Genomic DNA, 16,136 nt, shown 5'->3' with positions numbered 1-16,136 from the left:
TTATCCTTTGGTGAGCTTTGCATTGATATGGTTCTTGAAATAGTTTTAAGCACCTGAAAAATGCAACGTGACTGTTCCTCTTGTGACAGTGAGACTGTTTATAGAGCTCTAGTACCATTTCCCCTGTCTTGAAGTGCCCATTTTCCCCCATGCAAGCCACATCCCGCTCAGAGAAACATTTTGAATTTTGAGAAACTTACTTAAAACATCAGAGTGAAAATTACTCCTCATTCTGCTCACTATAGATTCAGTAGAGTTAAAACTAAAGAATCAGTTTCTTAGGGAGGCTGTTGAAACTTTTTGTGAAAGTTTTCAATAAAAGTATTCAAAAGTTCATAAGAAATGTAGGCCTTGGGTCAGGACTATGCTCCAGGGCCTTGTATCCTTTCCGGCCTTTTAGTATATAACAAACATAATGAGCAGTAAAAATGTCAGAGAGATGGTTCACGGGTGTAGAATACTATGGGGAAATCTGTACCAATCAGAAACTGCTGCAGTAGGCGGAGGTGAATAGTTTTAAAATTCTCTTACAGTTTATCATAACACTTTAGGACTTATCATGAAATATATTGGAAGTGTTAAAGGGCGGTATTTTATTTTATTTATTTTGCAGTCTAAGCTGCTTCAAGAAAATTCTACAGTAAAAATGTGCACAGGGTCAAACTTCTAAGTAAATTTCAAGCCTTTCAACTGCCACTTCATTTTGAAGCTGTAAAAAAACTTCACTCATGTAATACACAACTGCCTAGTCATGCAAAGTCAACTGAAATACTGTTTTCCAGCCAATTCCAGTTTACCATACTAGATTAGATTAGATCAGGTCAGGTCAGAGAACTAGAACCCTATAAGAGTTCTGTTAGTTCTGTTTGACATTGGGCAGCAGTGATAATCTTACAGAACCTGAAGCAAGCATGCCTAAAAGGTGGATTATTCAACTGCATTACTCTAAAGTAGCTGCAAAACAAATGTCTTGCAAATGGGTCCACTTGGGCTACTTTTGGAATCAATAGAATGCAGTTGCTGTTATCAAAGTACTTGTCAACGTCATGGAGGAAACTGAAATAGCAAGATTCTCCTTAGTTCCATTGCAGTTTCTCAAGTCTGCTGCATGTTCTAAAGCGAAGTCTCATATAAATAGTCGTAGGCATAGCAATGAGACATCAGAACATAGATATTTCAAATATTGCCTTAGATGAATACAATGTTATGAATATCCTATACTGAGGATGTCACTTTGGAAAAACACATTTTCTCACAAGCAAGATGTGAGTACATTACCTCTAGAGTCCTTTGCTTTGCAGAATGAGCTGGAGAGCGTCTCAAGTCTCCTGGAAGAAGCAGAGAAAAAAGGCATTAAATTTGCAAAAGATGCTGCCAGTTTGGAGTCTCAGCTACAAGATACACAGGTATGTCTAAAATTCTAGAATGCACGTTTGTTTGAAATTCTTTTCTGCCATTCTATTCTCCAATAAGGGATCCTAAGTCAGCAAAAAACCTATATATAAGCCAAGCAAAAATTAAAATGGAAGTACAAGGGGCTGGTTGTAGTTGTGCTCTCCTGCTCATCTAAGAAATTTTGATCCAGTGGACACCTCAACTAACCGAAGAGGAGGGGAGACTTTTTTTGCAGCTGCTCACCCTGCCAAAATTTGCTCCGACATACTGGAGTCCTCTAGAACAATGTGGATAAAAGCTGCAGTGGGAATTGGTGAAAATTGCCTCCCCTCCTCTTTCATTAGTGGGGACCTCCACTAGATCAAAGGACTCCTGTTCATGGAAGGGCACAAGCGAATGCTGCCCTGAGTATAAATCAGTCATTATACATAAAATCAGAAGAAGAGAAGCAAATTAATTCCAGCTATGAAGGCCCTGCAAAATGGAAAGGTGTTCACGGCAAGCTGGAATGCTAATAAGAGGGAAGCCAAGCTGGCCCTCCATGCAGCTGTTAGAACGGCGGCTGCTCTAGTGCAGATAATACAACTCCTGTGAACGTATATGCCTGTTTCTGGAAGAGTTAAGGCCCAAGCATTTCTGAACAACAGTTTACAGGTGACCCAAAGTGTTTTCAGATCTAGAACATGGAGCAGCACCCTTTGATGTTCTTGGTTCATTCCTTATCTGCACAGTGGAAATAAAGGTATTCTGTCTCAAGAGTTGTGCTGAAGATGAACAAGACAAGGTTTTTAATTGCATGCTCACATTTAAAATAATGGATTCAACTCCTCCCTTGCAAGGATTGCAAGGAGAGCCAGTGTGGTGTAGTGGTTAAGAGTGATAGACTCGTAATCTGGGGAACCGGGTTCGTGTCTCTGCTCCTCCACATGCAGCTGCTGGGTGACCTTGGGCTAGTCACACTTCTCTGAAGTCTCTCAGCCCCACTCACCTCACAGAGTGTTCGTTGTGGGGGAGGAAGGGAAAGGAGAATGTTAGCCTCTTTGAGACTCCTTCGGGTAGTGATAAGGTGGGATATCAAATCCAAACTTACTAAGGATTTGTTCAAAGCTTTAACACAACTTTGGACATTTTATGGCACAGGATTCCCTATGTTCTTTTGATGCTTACACTTGCTTCTGAGAAGCATGATGGGTAACGCTGCAGTGATAGCACCGTCCAGTTTCCACTGTAATGCATGACCAGCTCTGGCAATTCTGAAGTGCCCTTTTCCTGTTGTGCAATTAGTGTCATTTTCCTAATGGCAGCAGTCTCATCCCGTTCCCTGACAATAAGATGCTGGGATATTTCTTCATTTTAACGGATGACTCTTTTTGGCTGGGACCAGTTAACTGCTTTTAGATCTGTAATGATGCATCTCATTACCGAATTGTATAACAATGAGTTAGTGCTTTCAGATCACCCCAGCATAAACTTGACATCCTTACCCAGCCCCGTACCATCTCACAGCAAGTAGATTTCCCCATTCCATACTGAACACCACCGCGTCAGGCTTAGTTCAGATTCTCTCAGGACAAGTGATAAACATGAGTGCGTTTTTCATTCCCACAACAGGAGCTGTTGCAAGAGGAGACTCGCCAGAAACTGAACTTGAGTAGCAGGATTCGACAGTTGGAGGAAGAGAAGAACAATCTGCAGGAGCAGCAGGAGGAAGAGGAGGAAGCCAGGAAGAATTTGGAGAAACAGGTGTTGACTCTGCAGTCTCAGGTGAGAAGCCATGGAATACACGGGCAATTGCGCATCTCTGTGTTTTTATTCCAGCCAGGTTTGTCTTAGACTAGTTTAAACTGAATTGGCTTTTCCTGACTCTTCAGTACTGTATCTCCAGTACCGGAGCAGGAAAATGTCAGGAGCTGTGAACTTTTGGCAAGGTGCACCGCTCCTGATTTCTTGCAAAGCATTTCAAGGTTACACCAGTCTATTTACCTGTTAGCTTGGATAGTGGATGCAGCTGCTTTGGGGGGTGGGGGGTATTCCCACCAATTCAATACAATAAATTCAGTAAAAATGGATCTCGTTCACACTGCAGTAAAAACAAATGTGCAGGTAGTCTGCAGGTGGCAACTGACCTGAATGAAGAAATGTTTCTCCATTCAATCTGGTTCTAGCCTAGGCATCTGCTGTCCTTGTGTGTAAGCCCTCACCTGCACACAGCTTTGCAGTGAGAACCTTGCCATCTCAATGGAAAACAAGCCAACTTCCACCTGCACAACGCATGTCTGTCTCTTTGCCAAAGACAGAAAGGTCATAACGACGTTATTTTCTGTTGCTCATTAAACTCAGCTCGCTGATGCCAAAAAGAAGGTTGATGATGACTTGGGGACTATTGAAGGATTGGAGGAGAACAAGAAGAAACTACTGAAGGACATGGAACTTCTGAGCCAGCGTCTTGAAGAAAAGGCAATGGCGTATGATAAGTTGGAGAAGACCAAGAACCGTCTTCAGCAGGAGCTCGATGACTTAATAGTGGACCTTGATCATCAGCGCCAAATTGTTTCCAACTTGGAGAAAAAGCAGAAGAAGTTTGATCAGGTATGCCACTATATAAATCCTCTTGCTTTCTTCTTGATGATACAGGTAGCAGTTAGCTATTCTTTGCCCAGTAGATAATCTTGTTACATAGGTATTTTCATGGTCTACCTGTGAGCTGTTGGAATATCTAAACTGGTTTTCAGCTGGCTACTTAACTTGGGGCTTGCAGGAATCCTAATGCATTCTTGAGAAACAGGATCAATATTGAGGAATTGGGGAGAGGAGAAGAGATGCACCCTCATCTCTTACATTCACTGTGGTTGCCCCAGGGCTTCTCAAGGTTGAGATGCAAAGTATCAAACTACCTTGGTAATTTGGAAACTAAGAGCTTGAAATCTATATTTATGTCCGACTTCTTCCAACTTTGCATATGTTGCAATGCTCAGATGCTGGCAGAAGAGAAGAACATATCTGCCCGCTATGCAGAGGAAAGGGACCGTGCAGAGGCCGAGGCAAGAGAAAAGGAAACCAAAGCCCTCTCTCTAGCGCGAGCCCTGGAGGAAGCTTTGGAGGCCCGTGAAGAATATGAGAGGCAGAACAAGCAACTCAGGACAGAGATGGAAGACTTGATGAGTTCCAAAGATGATGTGGGCAAAAATGTGAGTGGTGTGCTATTTGCATGACTGAGAATGATGTAGTACAGTTTAAACATGTGCTTCAATGGTTGTATTTCAAATTGAACTTTGGGCAATTGGAGCACATTCATTCTAACGTTCTGAGAAGACTTCTGGAATTCTGTATGCTTCAACAGCTGCGTGCACTGGAAGGTTCTTAAAACACAAACGCTCATAGTCATAGGGTTAAAGTTGCACGTCTTTGTGGATTTTTGTCATTGTTGTAACTTCAGCTTTTACACTCTTCTGAACATAAGAGCTCTACGTTCTCTACTATGGTAGCGTCTTCCATTCCTGTGCTCTCCAAAGGCAGAAGCAAATGTGGCATGAGCACTTGTGTATGTGTTATAGGTCTGTGGTTCCCAATATTTTTTGTAGGGCAACCCACAAGCCCAAATCTACTTGGTCTGATGACCCAAAAGTATATTGTCGTGTGAATTTTGGACCTCAGGGCTTGAGCAGCCATCATTGGCATGCATTTTATCTCCAAGTTTGGCGATTTTATACCTATTACTTGAGACATCCAAGCAAAAAATCTTACTTAATGCCCCTATTAATGTAGGATTTGTTGAAATAATTATACTACTTAAGAAGCTATTCACAGGTTGTTGTTTTTTTAAAAAATGGGAATGTAAGAACACTAATCATTTGATTGCGGCTGTAGGTTCATGAATTGGAAAAATCCAAGCGCACCTTGGAGCAACAAGTGGAGGAGATGCGGACACAATTGGAAGAGCTGGAGGATGAGTTGCAAGCCACAGAAGATGCCAAATTGCGCTTGGAAGTGAACATGCAAGCCATGAAAGCACAGTTTGAGCGGGATCTCCAGGCTAGAGATGAGCAGAATGAGGAGAAGAAGAGGCTCTTAGTAAAACAGGTAAAGCTTTTAACATACAGAAGTAACCATACTGGTGGTTATACGTTCTGTTGAGCAAGTGTCCCTCAAACTAAAGCGGTAGGTCGTTGGATTTTATTAAGCTTTGAAGCTGGAATGTTAGTCACCTGAAGCACAAGTCCTTCCAACCCCAAGAGCCAAACAAAATCTGTCTTCATTCATGACACTCTAGCAATTTCCATGCATGCTTGATTATTCCTTTGAAAGGGCAGTGGCTGAAGCAGTCTCAAAATGCCAGATTTTGTTTCATTTAGGCTATTTTCCACCCAGGTTTTGTAGGGTGCATAAAGCTGGAAATCTCTGGTAAATAAAGCAGACAATCTTAATTTGTATTAAGTCCATAGCGATTTATCATAGTATTGCATACATGTGTACTGCCTATGGAGTCAATATTCACCGAACCACAGTTACAAAAATGCCTTGGGTGGGGGGAAGCAGTTTGCTGGCTCTGTGGTTTACATGACGGAGGGCAGGTAGAGTGAACCTGGATCATGGAATTTATAGCTTCCTTTCTGCTGTTGCAATTAATGTACAGAGTGCTGAGCACTATGAATATGGAAACAGTCAAGGAGGACCTGTTGATTTATCAACTGTAAAGGAGGACTGTAAACTGCGGGCTTAGGAGTTTTGCTTAGTGCAGATGTCCTTCAACAGATCTCTTTCAATTCTAGTCTGGGTGCTGCTGACTGGAGGTTCTTATTGAGGTAGAAATAGGTGTTGCTTTCTACTGTATGCAAGCTGCTGTAAAGTCTGTTAAGAAAACGTCTTTCAAGTTCTGATTCAGGAAATGATGCCATATTCTTTGCCTCCTTTTTTAATTTGGTTTTGCGGTAAAACATATTAAGTTGTTTATGAGCTCTTCAGTAGGTTTTTTAAGGTGTGTTTTTTTTTTTGCATAGTTGATCATAAATTACTTTCCATTTTGCTTTGAAGAATTAATGAGACTACACAAAGCTTTTATTGTCTCCATTTTGGGAACCGGTGTACCATGAACAAGTGTGCCCTTTTGGCCTTACTACGAGGTTAACAATTACGGTTGGCTTCAATAACCTGTAATATTAAGCTTTTGCACAGGAGCTATGGATCAAAGGAGATAGAAGCTCTCGGTGAAAAACTGCTCATAAAATCACTGGACAAGTGAAAACATAGCTGATTGTAGCCCATGTAGCTCTTCTGCATTTTTGTCTGCTTATATGCCCTCTGCTTGGCTTGTCTCCTGAACAGCTAATGCGGATTATCAGAGGGCTTCTTTATGGTATCCTCATAAGGGCAAGTGGATCCTATAGTCTGTGTTTTTATTTAAATACTGCACAAATGTTTCCCCTGGACTTCATCCTTCCTTATAGGCAGCTCCAAACTGCGGGACTTTTTTTGAATTCTTCTCTTTTGTCTTCCTGTTTTGCTTGTTACTGATTTGCCCTGTAGGTCCGAGAGCTGGAAGCAGAACTGGAAGATGAGAGGAAGCAGCGTGCTTTGGCTGTGGCATCCAAGAAGAAAATGGAGGCAGATCTGAAAGACCTAGAAGCTCAGATTGAGGCGTCAAACAAAGCCCGCGACGAAGCAATCAAACAGTTGCGCAAGTTGCAGGTGTGCACAGCTATTCCTGAAATAATTTAATCAAACCTTGGCCCCCAAAGTCCTTATCAGCTTCTCCTTACTGTAACAGAGAAAAGGACCTGGATAACCTGAATATAATTAACATTAATAGAAACAGGATCTAAACAAAACTGGATACTCGTGTAAATTCTGGCCATGTGATTGGTTGGCCAAGTTCTCAGAATAAATGTCTTGGTCTTAAGATGCCTTTTAAATTTCAGGCTCAGATGAAAGATTATCAGCGTGAACTAGAAGAGGCCCGGGCATCTAGAGATGAAATCTTTGCTCAGTCGAAGGAGAATGAGAAAAAGCTCAAAAGCCTTGAAGCAGAAATTCTTCAACTGCAAGAGGTATGGCACGGAAAGCTGCCTGAGATATACCCATGGCTTAAGATGGAGTTAGGAATGTTTTGACTCTTAACATTCTGCAAGTTGAGTGTGTATATTTTACAGATGCTTTGCAGTTGAGTGTGTGTGGTTTTGGCACAACTTTTAAAGCGTACACACTAAAATGGTTCATTTGTTTGAAGTAGTTGGTTTGAATACTTTTCAAGGATCTGGTAGAGTCAGGCTTCAGTATCAAACTCTCTTGGGTTAGGGCAATGCTATAAACAAAGTCCAGGTAATATGTGAGCAGGGGAACTTCACGACATGGTTAAACTAGGCTAGAAGCAAAGCATATTAATTTCTTAAAAGCAAAAGGCTTCTTGTGCAGGCCTATTTGATAGTGATATTGGGCACAACATGGTAGCTTTCTCTCCCTTCCCCCCATATGTTTGAAAATGGTTTTGCCTGCTGAAGCTAGTGAGATTCCCATGAATATTTATTTTCAGGACCTTGCTGCCTCTGAGAGAGCCAGACGCCATGCAGAGCAAGAGAGAGATGAGCTGGCTGATGAAATTGCCAACAGTGCCTCTGGAAAGTAAGTAACTCTGGGTAGACTTCTCCACCTACGGCAGCCATTATGTGGTAGAAGCGTTCTGTGTCTGCAGCAGTTGCTGCGCAAACCTCAATACGTGTGACAACAGCCTAATATCTTAGCTGAGTTTGTAGTGATCCTCTGTTGACCCCCTGTGTAGATCTGCCTTGCTTGACGAGAAGCGCCGCTTAGAAGCCCGAATTGCACAGCTGGAGGAAGAACTAGAGGAAGAGCAGAGCAACATGGAGCTCCTCAATGATCGTTTCCGCAAAACCACTCTGCAGGTAACTACTTTTGTGTTAGCTGGATATTTTCTACTTGTCTCCCTAAAGGGGTGAGAGTGTTTAAACAACTGCTTGCCTTTCTTAAAGGTTGACACCCTGAACTCTGAGCTGGCCGGAGAGCGGAGTGCCGCCCAGAAGAGTGAGAATGCACGCCAGCAGCTGGAGCGGCACAACAAAGAGTTGAAAGCTAAGCTCCAGGAGCTGGAGGGTTCAGTGAAGTCCAAGTTCAAGGCAACCATTTCAGCACTGGAAGCAAAGATTGGGCAGCTCGAAGAACAGTTGGAGCAAGAGGCAAAGTAAGCATAGCACACTCTGAAAATAGTGTTTCCAGAAGGCTGAATCATGATTTGATTTTGAAAAAGCAGAATTTATTCTGAAACACCTTTTCTGGTGGCTGTTAATGAAACAAGATAGTCATCCAGCAAGAAGCTTGCAAGCCCAAGGAATAATAATCATCCAGTGCAGGCATTTGTATGATCTTAATCAAGTTTATTTCTGATGGTGTGATTTATTTCTTTGATGTTAGCACTGCTTGATGCATGAATTGTTCCTCTAGATCAGTGGTGGCCAAACTTGGCCTTCCAGGTGTTTTGGGACAACAATTCCCATCCCTGACCACTGGTCCTGTTAGCTAGGGATGATGGGAGTTGTAGTCCAAAAACAGCTGGAGGGCCAAGTTTGGCCACCCCTGCTCTAGATGGTTATGGGAACCCACTTCATCATCATCATTATTAATTTTTCTATTATTTCATTTATGAATCTCTTCTAACACCTCAAAGCATTTTCTAATAACATATATAAAACAGTACATAAATAAAATAAGTTAAAACAATTGCATATATAACACAGTTTTAAAGACAACTGTAAATATAAAAACAGCAGCACACACATAAACTCAGTTCAAATCCAAAACAAATACCAGCTGGGATACAGATTTTAGAAGGTTTGTTGAAAGTGGAATGACATTAGCAGGTGCTGATAAGGCAGCAGAGACGGCACCTGACCGATATGCAACGGAAGGGAGTTCCAAATGGTAGCTGCTGCCACACTAAAGGCCTCATTCTGACATCATATGGAATGGGCCTCCTAAGTGAATGATAATTGCAGGTTGCTCACTTGTGCTGGATGCGGTGATTAGTTGGGTATGTAGGGAATGAGGCAAACTATCAAGTATCCTGGTCCCAGGTTCTGTAGGGCTTCATACACTAATACCAGCACTTGAACATAGCCTGGTAGCTAATTATTCTCACTAGTGCTTTATTTTTCTGCTGTGGGTTCATGGAACCTTCACCTTGTGGTTGGTATACATTTCGGCTCTGTTGCACTGACTGACCTTTTTGACATCAAGTTGAGTGATCCCACTCTGTTGACTTACCTTAGGGAGAGAGCAGCAGCCAACAAGCTAGTACGTCGGACAGAGAAGAAGCTGAAGGAGGTGTTCATGCAGGTCGAGGATGAGCGTCGCCATGCAGATCAGTACAAAGAACAGGTGAGGAACTACCTGTGCCACTTAGAATCTCTGCTGTGGCTAGCCGACTAGAGAAAAATTTCCCTGCTAATGCACATTGGGAAGCATAGTAGGTTGTTTACAACAGCCTGTATTGTGGACAGGGAAGGAACCTCAGAATTGGAGGCTGAGAGCACTCCCTGGTGACTTCCCTTCCTTGGCCACAACCTCTTTCTCCAGGCCAACCCCCCTCACTGGTCCTTCATCACACTCTCCGTGAGTGTTTTTGCATGGCTGAAATGTGTCTTTGAACTTGCTGGCAAGTGGTGGAGTCTCCTTCTTTGGAGGTCTTTAAGCAGAGGCTTGACAACCATATGTCAGGAGTGCTCTGATGGTGTTTCCTGCTTGGCAGGGGGTTGGACTCGATGGCCCTTGTGGTCTCTTCCAACTCTGATTCTCTGAACTCTGATAATGCCTCCTGCTTGTCTGGATGAAGGAAAGAAGGTGTGTGAGAGTGGGTGTGGAGTCAGGGGGGCTTGTGCAAGCCTCTCCTGCAGCCCATTCAAACTTCTGCTTCTCTGATCTGGAGTAATTGCAAATGACTGAACTATACCTTCAGGAGAAGGGTATTTCTGGAGCATGCAACTTCTTATCATAAGGTTTTAAAAAAACAAAACTCAGGTAGTGCATTAGAGAAGAGTTCAACCAAAGTTTTGCCAAATCCATGTGAGCAGCACAGGCAGCCAAGGCAGTCAGCACTGTCTGCTTTGTGAAAGTGGACGAACTCGTCAGTCTGCCCCATGAACATCCCACAGTGGATGAAGACCGAAAGATTGTTACACCGCTGCCAGAGGTTCTCTGTCTCGAAAAGGGAGTGTAAGTGAAAGAGGATCTCTAATCTCATCTGGCGTGTCGTGCGGATGTTTCTTTCATGGGGCCTGTTTCTGATAATGCTCTGTAGATGGAGAAGGCCAATGCCAGGATGAAGCAGCTCAAACGGCAGCTGGAAGAGGCAGAGGAGGAGGCAACACGTGCTAATGCCTCACGCCGTAAGCTGCAGCGTGAGCTGGATGATGCCACTGAAGCCAATGAGGGTCTTAGCAGGGAGGTCAGCACTCTGAAGAACAGGCTACGGTGAGTCATGTGGTGGAAGGAAGGTCAAGGCAGGTGTGGGCAAATGCTTTGGGGCAGGTCGCTTTTGAGTTGGTGAATCAAATGAGCCCCACACAACATTTCCAGTTCTTTCCCTCCCCCAGTTTGTGATAGCTCGCCTCTACTGTGGTCCAGAATTTAATGGGAGGGTCTGTTGAGTAGCCAGAATTGAACATTATGCTTGAAATTTAATATAGCACTAAGTGGGGGATGTGGCCCTCTCAACAACAGGACGTTCCCCAACCCCCCAGAGCAGATTAAGGGGGAGGTGTGAAGCAGGAGGGGAATCCTGTTGTGTGCACGCACACACAAGTTCTGTTGAATCCCACCCCATGTCTACAGGGTCAGATCATTAGCTGATTGTGCCAGGTAGGCTGAGTGCAAGCTGCTTATGACAAATGGCCCTACTCAACTCCTATACCAATGAATGAGAGGGCAAAGTGATGTATTCTGAGCTATAGCCACACAGGTAGCAGGCATAGTTGTAGGCTTAAGTCTATCACTGGAAACATGATTTAAGTGGTATTGTGATCCTCATCTGTGAGCGCTATGGTCTCAATGAGGGGGACTCCTTTATGTTAATGTGGCATGGTGGGTAGCTATACATCCTTTCTCTATGTCCTTCCAACAACCCACTCCTTTCCCTCTTCCTCGTAGGAGGGGCGGCCCAATCACGTTTTCCTCCAGCCGATCCGGGAGGCGCCAGCTGCACATTGAAGGGGCTTCCCTGGAGCTTTCAGATGACGACGCAGAGAGTAAAGGCAGTGATATCAACGAGCCGCAGGCTGCCCAAACAGAGTAGAGCCTCCCCCACACCATATCTTACAGCGGGCATTCCCGCCAATGTGACTTTTGCTCCATGCATTTGGAAGAGGAGGAAGAAGAGGCCCTTACTGGCCACCAAATTGCCTTGTGGCCCTAGACTTGCCTTAGGCAACACTGGCACACTACCTGGTCATGCAGGTCAGCCCCAGCATACTGCTGCCTGGCTTTGCCATGATGTAGCCTGCTTTGGATATAGGTACCACTGCTTCTTTATATGTATTAAAACTGTCTTCGTTCAGTGCTCTTTGTCTTCAAGGTATCCATTGTAAAGCCATTTTCTAAGGCACTGGGCAATAGGATTACCCTTCTGTCCCTTCTGATACACCATTCCCAAGCAGAAGTTTCTGACACCTGCCTCTTCCCCTTTTCTATGCATGTTTAGCTGTATAGCAATCACTTGCGCTTCTTTTGGTCTCCAAAGTTCTGCTTATGTACCAGCCCCGACTGCGCCTTTTTCCTGATCATTTTACGATAGATTTAGGTCATTTACTGTGAAAACGCCCTGAGGGGCTTCAGGGGGTAACGTACAGCTGAGAGTAGCATCTCTACTAGCCAGCAGTTGGTGCTCCATAATGAGCGCTCTTCAACTGTGGGACCTCCAAATTGGGTTGGTGCTATGTCCTGGCAGATTAGAGACCAAATAAGATACTAACCACTTTCTTCAGTACAGTACTATTAATAGTGCTCAGTGCAAATTGGATAGTCTCAGCCTGGGAATTGGATTACCCCCCGCAGCTACCCAGCAACTGTTTCCTTGCTGCGGGTAGAAGTGTTAAGATTAGAGCCGCTCTTGCCAGCTATCTTGATGCCCAAGATCAGTGTGTCTGCCAGAGGATAGCATGAGGACATTGCCTGTAAATGGATACAGCCTGTGGAACTGCTCTCTCCCTTTCTTCGGCTTTCATTTGGACAGTGTTAACTGCACCTAGCTTAGCATCCTTATTGTTTCATAGCTGTGAACTGACATTTACAGAAAGTGCCTTAGACACTACAGTACTAAGACAATGTTACATATATAATTTGCCTATAACAATGATTTAATGTATTAATTTTATCATATCATGTTACATACACATCTTCTCTAGTCCAAGTGGTATTGATATTCAGTGATGAGGAATCAGTGTTAACTATGAAATCTTGATCTGTTGCAACATGCTTGAAAAAAAATACTTTTCTTTGGTTACAAGCTTTAACATTCGTTATAAAGCTTTTGTTTCTGTGCATTTGGGTATTTCTTAATCCTAACTGGCTGTTGACCACCAGGCATCTGACTGCAAATACCTTGTTTCTTTGTATCTCCATATTTCTAGACAATGATTTTTGTAAGACAATAAATTTATTCATTCTAGAGACTCATTCATGCTTGGGCTGCTTACTTAGAAGAACTCGATAAAAAATGAATAAATGAAACTTGCAGGTTTGTCCCTGTTGCTAAACCGATGGTGCTATGAAAGTAAATGATATTAAATACTGAATCATTTTAAATTGCAGTTAAGTGATAGACATCAAGTTACTTCAATAATTAATTTTCTTGGGTTTAAAATTTTTAGCATTTGAGAAACATGTATGCAGAGTTCAGCAACCAATACATAATGCAAGGAATACTAGTCACAATAACTTGGGGGGGGGGGAATGCTGCCTCCCCCATTCCTTAATTTAGAACAAGGGAGAAGAACCTTTTATCTGTAAGCAAAGTTTGACAGGTTGATGCCACACCTGTCAAACTCCCTTTCTCTTTAGATTTTGTTTACTCTTGTAGCAGTGTGTAATGAAGATGATAAATAGATTTGCAACTGGTGTATAACTTAAGGCAGTACCCACTCACCACTTGTGACAGTACAGAAGTGGTGGATTGGTCCATTATTACTGATGTATTTACATCTAGGAGAAAAAGTCCTACCTGAAGCTTGGTCTTTTGGGTGTGTACTTTTTTCAAGAAACTATGAAGATGAATAGGAGCACATGCTACTGCCAATCATGGTGGATGTTGACAGTAGTGAAGCATCATGCAGAAAGTTTCGATTTTGGCTGGAAATCTTACTAGAAACCATCAAACCTGAATTTCAGCTGCTAGCTGTGCAAGACCTGAATCCTCTGTTCAGTTGCCATCTTGACATTAAACAAGTTTTAAGTACTCTTCTTAGTTAGTTCTTAGTCTTTCCTGGCACTCATCATGTGCTGCAGGAATCCAACATAGGTTAGGCATGTAGAAGAGAGCCCCCTCCCTGGCTGCCACAATTCCAAAACACATGAAAAAGGATGTTCTTTGATCAGACCACCACCACATCCAGCTGTAGATGCACTCACTTCCGTATTTACCCTCTACTGACAGCTAGCCACAGCTGTGGAAGGGAACTTGTGTCAACTTTATAAGGGGAAGAGCCTGCTCCACAGCTGCCACAGTGACACCACCCACTCACCACAACAACACACAAAGCATAGGCAGAAGCATCTTTTCTGCAAAAGCCAATGTGTCCACATTAAAAGATCTTTATTTTTGGACCATCTCTCGTTGAACCACAGGATGGCAGTCACCACAGAAATCTGATACACTGTCCTAGGGAAAACATGCCTCAGAGATTCTGAATAAATAAAGCTACAAAGCCCAAGTTATGTACAAATATCTTAGGCAAAGATATTATGTTTACAAACCTATGTACAGTAAAACAAATGTAAACAGTAAATGCAGCAAAGGACACACAAGAAAAGGGCTGACAAAATCCAAGCTGTGAGTGGCAATTTGCCCCTAGCCTGCTCTGGCTTTTACTCCCTTCTCTGTCCCTTGCTTTTAGGCAATTCCCACTAAATCTCACTAAGAAGCCAGAGCCCCAAACCACTGGTTTATTGAAATAAGATAGGCAAAAGCCAGCAGCATAGGATGAAGCTGACTAAAATTTTTAAAAAATTAAACAGGGGTGTTGCTCTACTTTAAAAATTACCAGCTTTGGTGAACAGAGACATAATTGCACAACACACACATTTCTTGTGCTCCACAGAGGAGATACCACAGCTAGTTCTTTAGCAGGGCTGCTCCATCAGGTCTCAAGCCCATTGGATACATCATCATTTCACTGGGAGTATGGAAGGTCCATACAGGTTCATCCTGCATTCCAAGTGTATCAGCTGGCCAGAGAAGTTCTAGGCCTTCCCTGGCTTCCCTTGAATATGAGCTGTCTCATCCAGAAAGGGGGCAGGGTGGGGAAAAGAAATACAGCACTGGGATCCTGTGTGCCTATGTGCAAAGTTTGGGGAGCAGTGGGAGGAGGTGGAGGAGTTGCTAAGGGGCCATCCAGCATCAAAGTAGGCCCAACTTAGCAGAGGTACAAAACTGGAGGGTGGGGCAGCAGGAGAAGGTGATTTAGGCAAGTGCAACTCCAGCATCCTGTGAGACAGACATCAGCGGTGACCACGTTAAAGAACGTCCACGATGGAAATAGAAGAAAATAGACTGTATTGACATAAGGAGTGCTCTGTGTGTGCTGGGATCTTCTCCAGGCAGCTTCTGAGTGCTACAACCCACTCAGCTCCAGCAGGGGGCACTAACGGAAAAGTTTTGCAAGCAGCTCTTGTTCCTTCACGAACTAATTAGAGTCCCATCATGGCCTTGCAACCCATTCATACACTCAGAGGGAGCATGCCTGGTGCTGATGATGGTCTGGACCCTCCTAGACCTGGTGGTGGGCCTTGGTCAAAGCCATTGACTGCCCTGTGGAACAGTAAGAGAAAATGGTCAACAAGAAGTACTGACAGATAAAAACTGCACTTGTCACAAACACATGCAGTGCTGAACTGTTTGTCTTGCAAGGGCTAGCCAAGTGTGTAAACTGAATTGTGAAAATCCAAAGGACTGTTAATCCTGCAAACTAAAGGTCAATAGTTCAATTCCCAAAAGCATGCAGCAAGGACAAGTCCCTTTATAGACACTTCTGTCTCCTTTCAGAATAGTTTCCTTCCATTTGTTTTCAATTTTGGTATGTTTTTTATATTTTACAATTGTATAATTTTGGAGGCTAACTGCAAAAAGGCAAAGTACACATGTATTTTCTATATATTCAATAGAAACATCTGCATTTGGGGCTGTCATCAGGGGTAACAGGGCTTTTTGCTTATCCAGAAATACACCAAATGCTTTGTAAGCATATTTGGCTATACGAAATGGGTATTTTAGTGTGGCAGCACCTATACTTTGGAACTCCCTGCCTACTGTGCTCGCTTCGGCAGCACATATACTAAAATTGGAACGATACTGGAACTCCCTGCCTACTGACACCAGACAGACACCTTTAGTGTATCCTGTTCTACACCCACCTGCTTAAAACATTTTTGTTTAGACAAGCCTGTTCAGTCACAGATGCTGACATTTTTTAATCTTTTAAACTGATAATTTTAATATTTCTTGTAAACTACTAATGTTTCACTAC

The 16,136-nt window shown here is 43.2% G+C and overlaps 2 protein-coding genes and 1 long non-coding RNA gene across 14 annotated transcripts in view; 1 reads left to right on the top strand and 2 right to left on the bottom strand.

Annotated features, from left to right (window-relative positions):
- Positions 1 to 13,071, top strand: part of MYH10 (myosin heavy chain 10) — a 71,039-nt gene extending 57,968 nt beyond the window's left edge. For all 5 annotated transcript variants that reach the window (XM_083429661.1, XM_083429658.1, XM_083429660.1 and 2 more), the window contains 13 exons: positions 1,302 to 1,406; positions 3,007 to 3,159; positions 3,736 to 3,984; positions 4,371 to 4,583; positions 5,263 to 5,475; positions 6,919 to 7,080; positions 7,311 to 7,439; positions 7,922 to 8,010; positions 8,168 to 8,291; positions 8,379 to 8,587; positions 9,672 to 9,780; positions 10,700 to 10,872; positions 11,548 to 13,071. In XM_083429661.1, the coding sequence (XP_083285787.1) occupies positions 1,302 to 1,406; positions 3,007 to 3,159; positions 3,736 to 3,984; positions 4,371 to 4,583; positions 5,263 to 5,475; positions 6,919 to 7,080; positions 7,311 to 7,439; positions 7,922 to 8,010; positions 8,168 to 8,291; positions 8,379 to 8,587; positions 9,672 to 9,780; positions 10,700 to 10,872; positions 11,548 to 11,692 (2,073 nt within the window). In that variant the 3' untranslated portion in view covers positions 11,693 to 13,071. The remainder of the gene's footprint in view (positions 1 to 1,301; positions 1,407 to 3,006; positions 3,160 to 3,735; positions 3,985 to 4,370; positions 4,584 to 5,262; positions 5,476 to 6,918; positions 7,081 to 7,310; positions 7,440 to 7,921; positions 8,011 to 8,167; positions 8,292 to 8,378; positions 8,588 to 9,671; positions 9,781 to 10,699; positions 10,873 to 11,547) is intronic.
- Positions 579 to 2,995, bottom strand: LOC310672490. Its single transcript, XR_014508622.1, has 2 exons — positions 2,880 to 2,995; positions 579 to 1,328 (listed from the first exon to the last, which is right to left on the bottom strand). It is a non-coding gene; the product is annotated as an uncharacterized lncRNA (long non-coding RNA).
- A 1,097-nt stretch (positions 13,072 to 14,168) lies between the features above and the next one.
- NDEL1 (nudE neurodevelopment protein 1 like 1) overlaps positions 14,169 to 16,136 on the bottom strand; it is a 43,051-nt gene continuing 41,083 nt past the window's right edge. For all 8 annotated transcript variants that reach the window (XR_014508596.1, XR_014508597.1, XM_083429695.1 and 5 more), the window contains one exon: positions 14,169 to 15,421. Coding sequence is in view for 4 of the 8 variants with exons in the window: in XM_083429696.1 (XP_083285822.1) it covers positions 15,331 to 15,421 (91 nt within the window). In the remaining 4 variants the exon portion in view is untranslated. The remainder of the gene's footprint in view (positions 15,422 to 16,136) is intronic.

Source organism: Podarcis tiliguerta, assembly GCF_965153285.1.
Source record: "Podarcis tiliguerta genome assembly, chromosome: 2".
NCBI classification, from domain to species: Eukaryota; Metazoa; Chordata; class Lepidosauria; order Squamata; family Lacertidae; genus Podarcis; species Podarcis tiliguerta.
The sequence above is the reverse complement of the archived record's forward strand: the minus strand, read 5'-3'. Positions and strand labels throughout refer to the sequence as shown.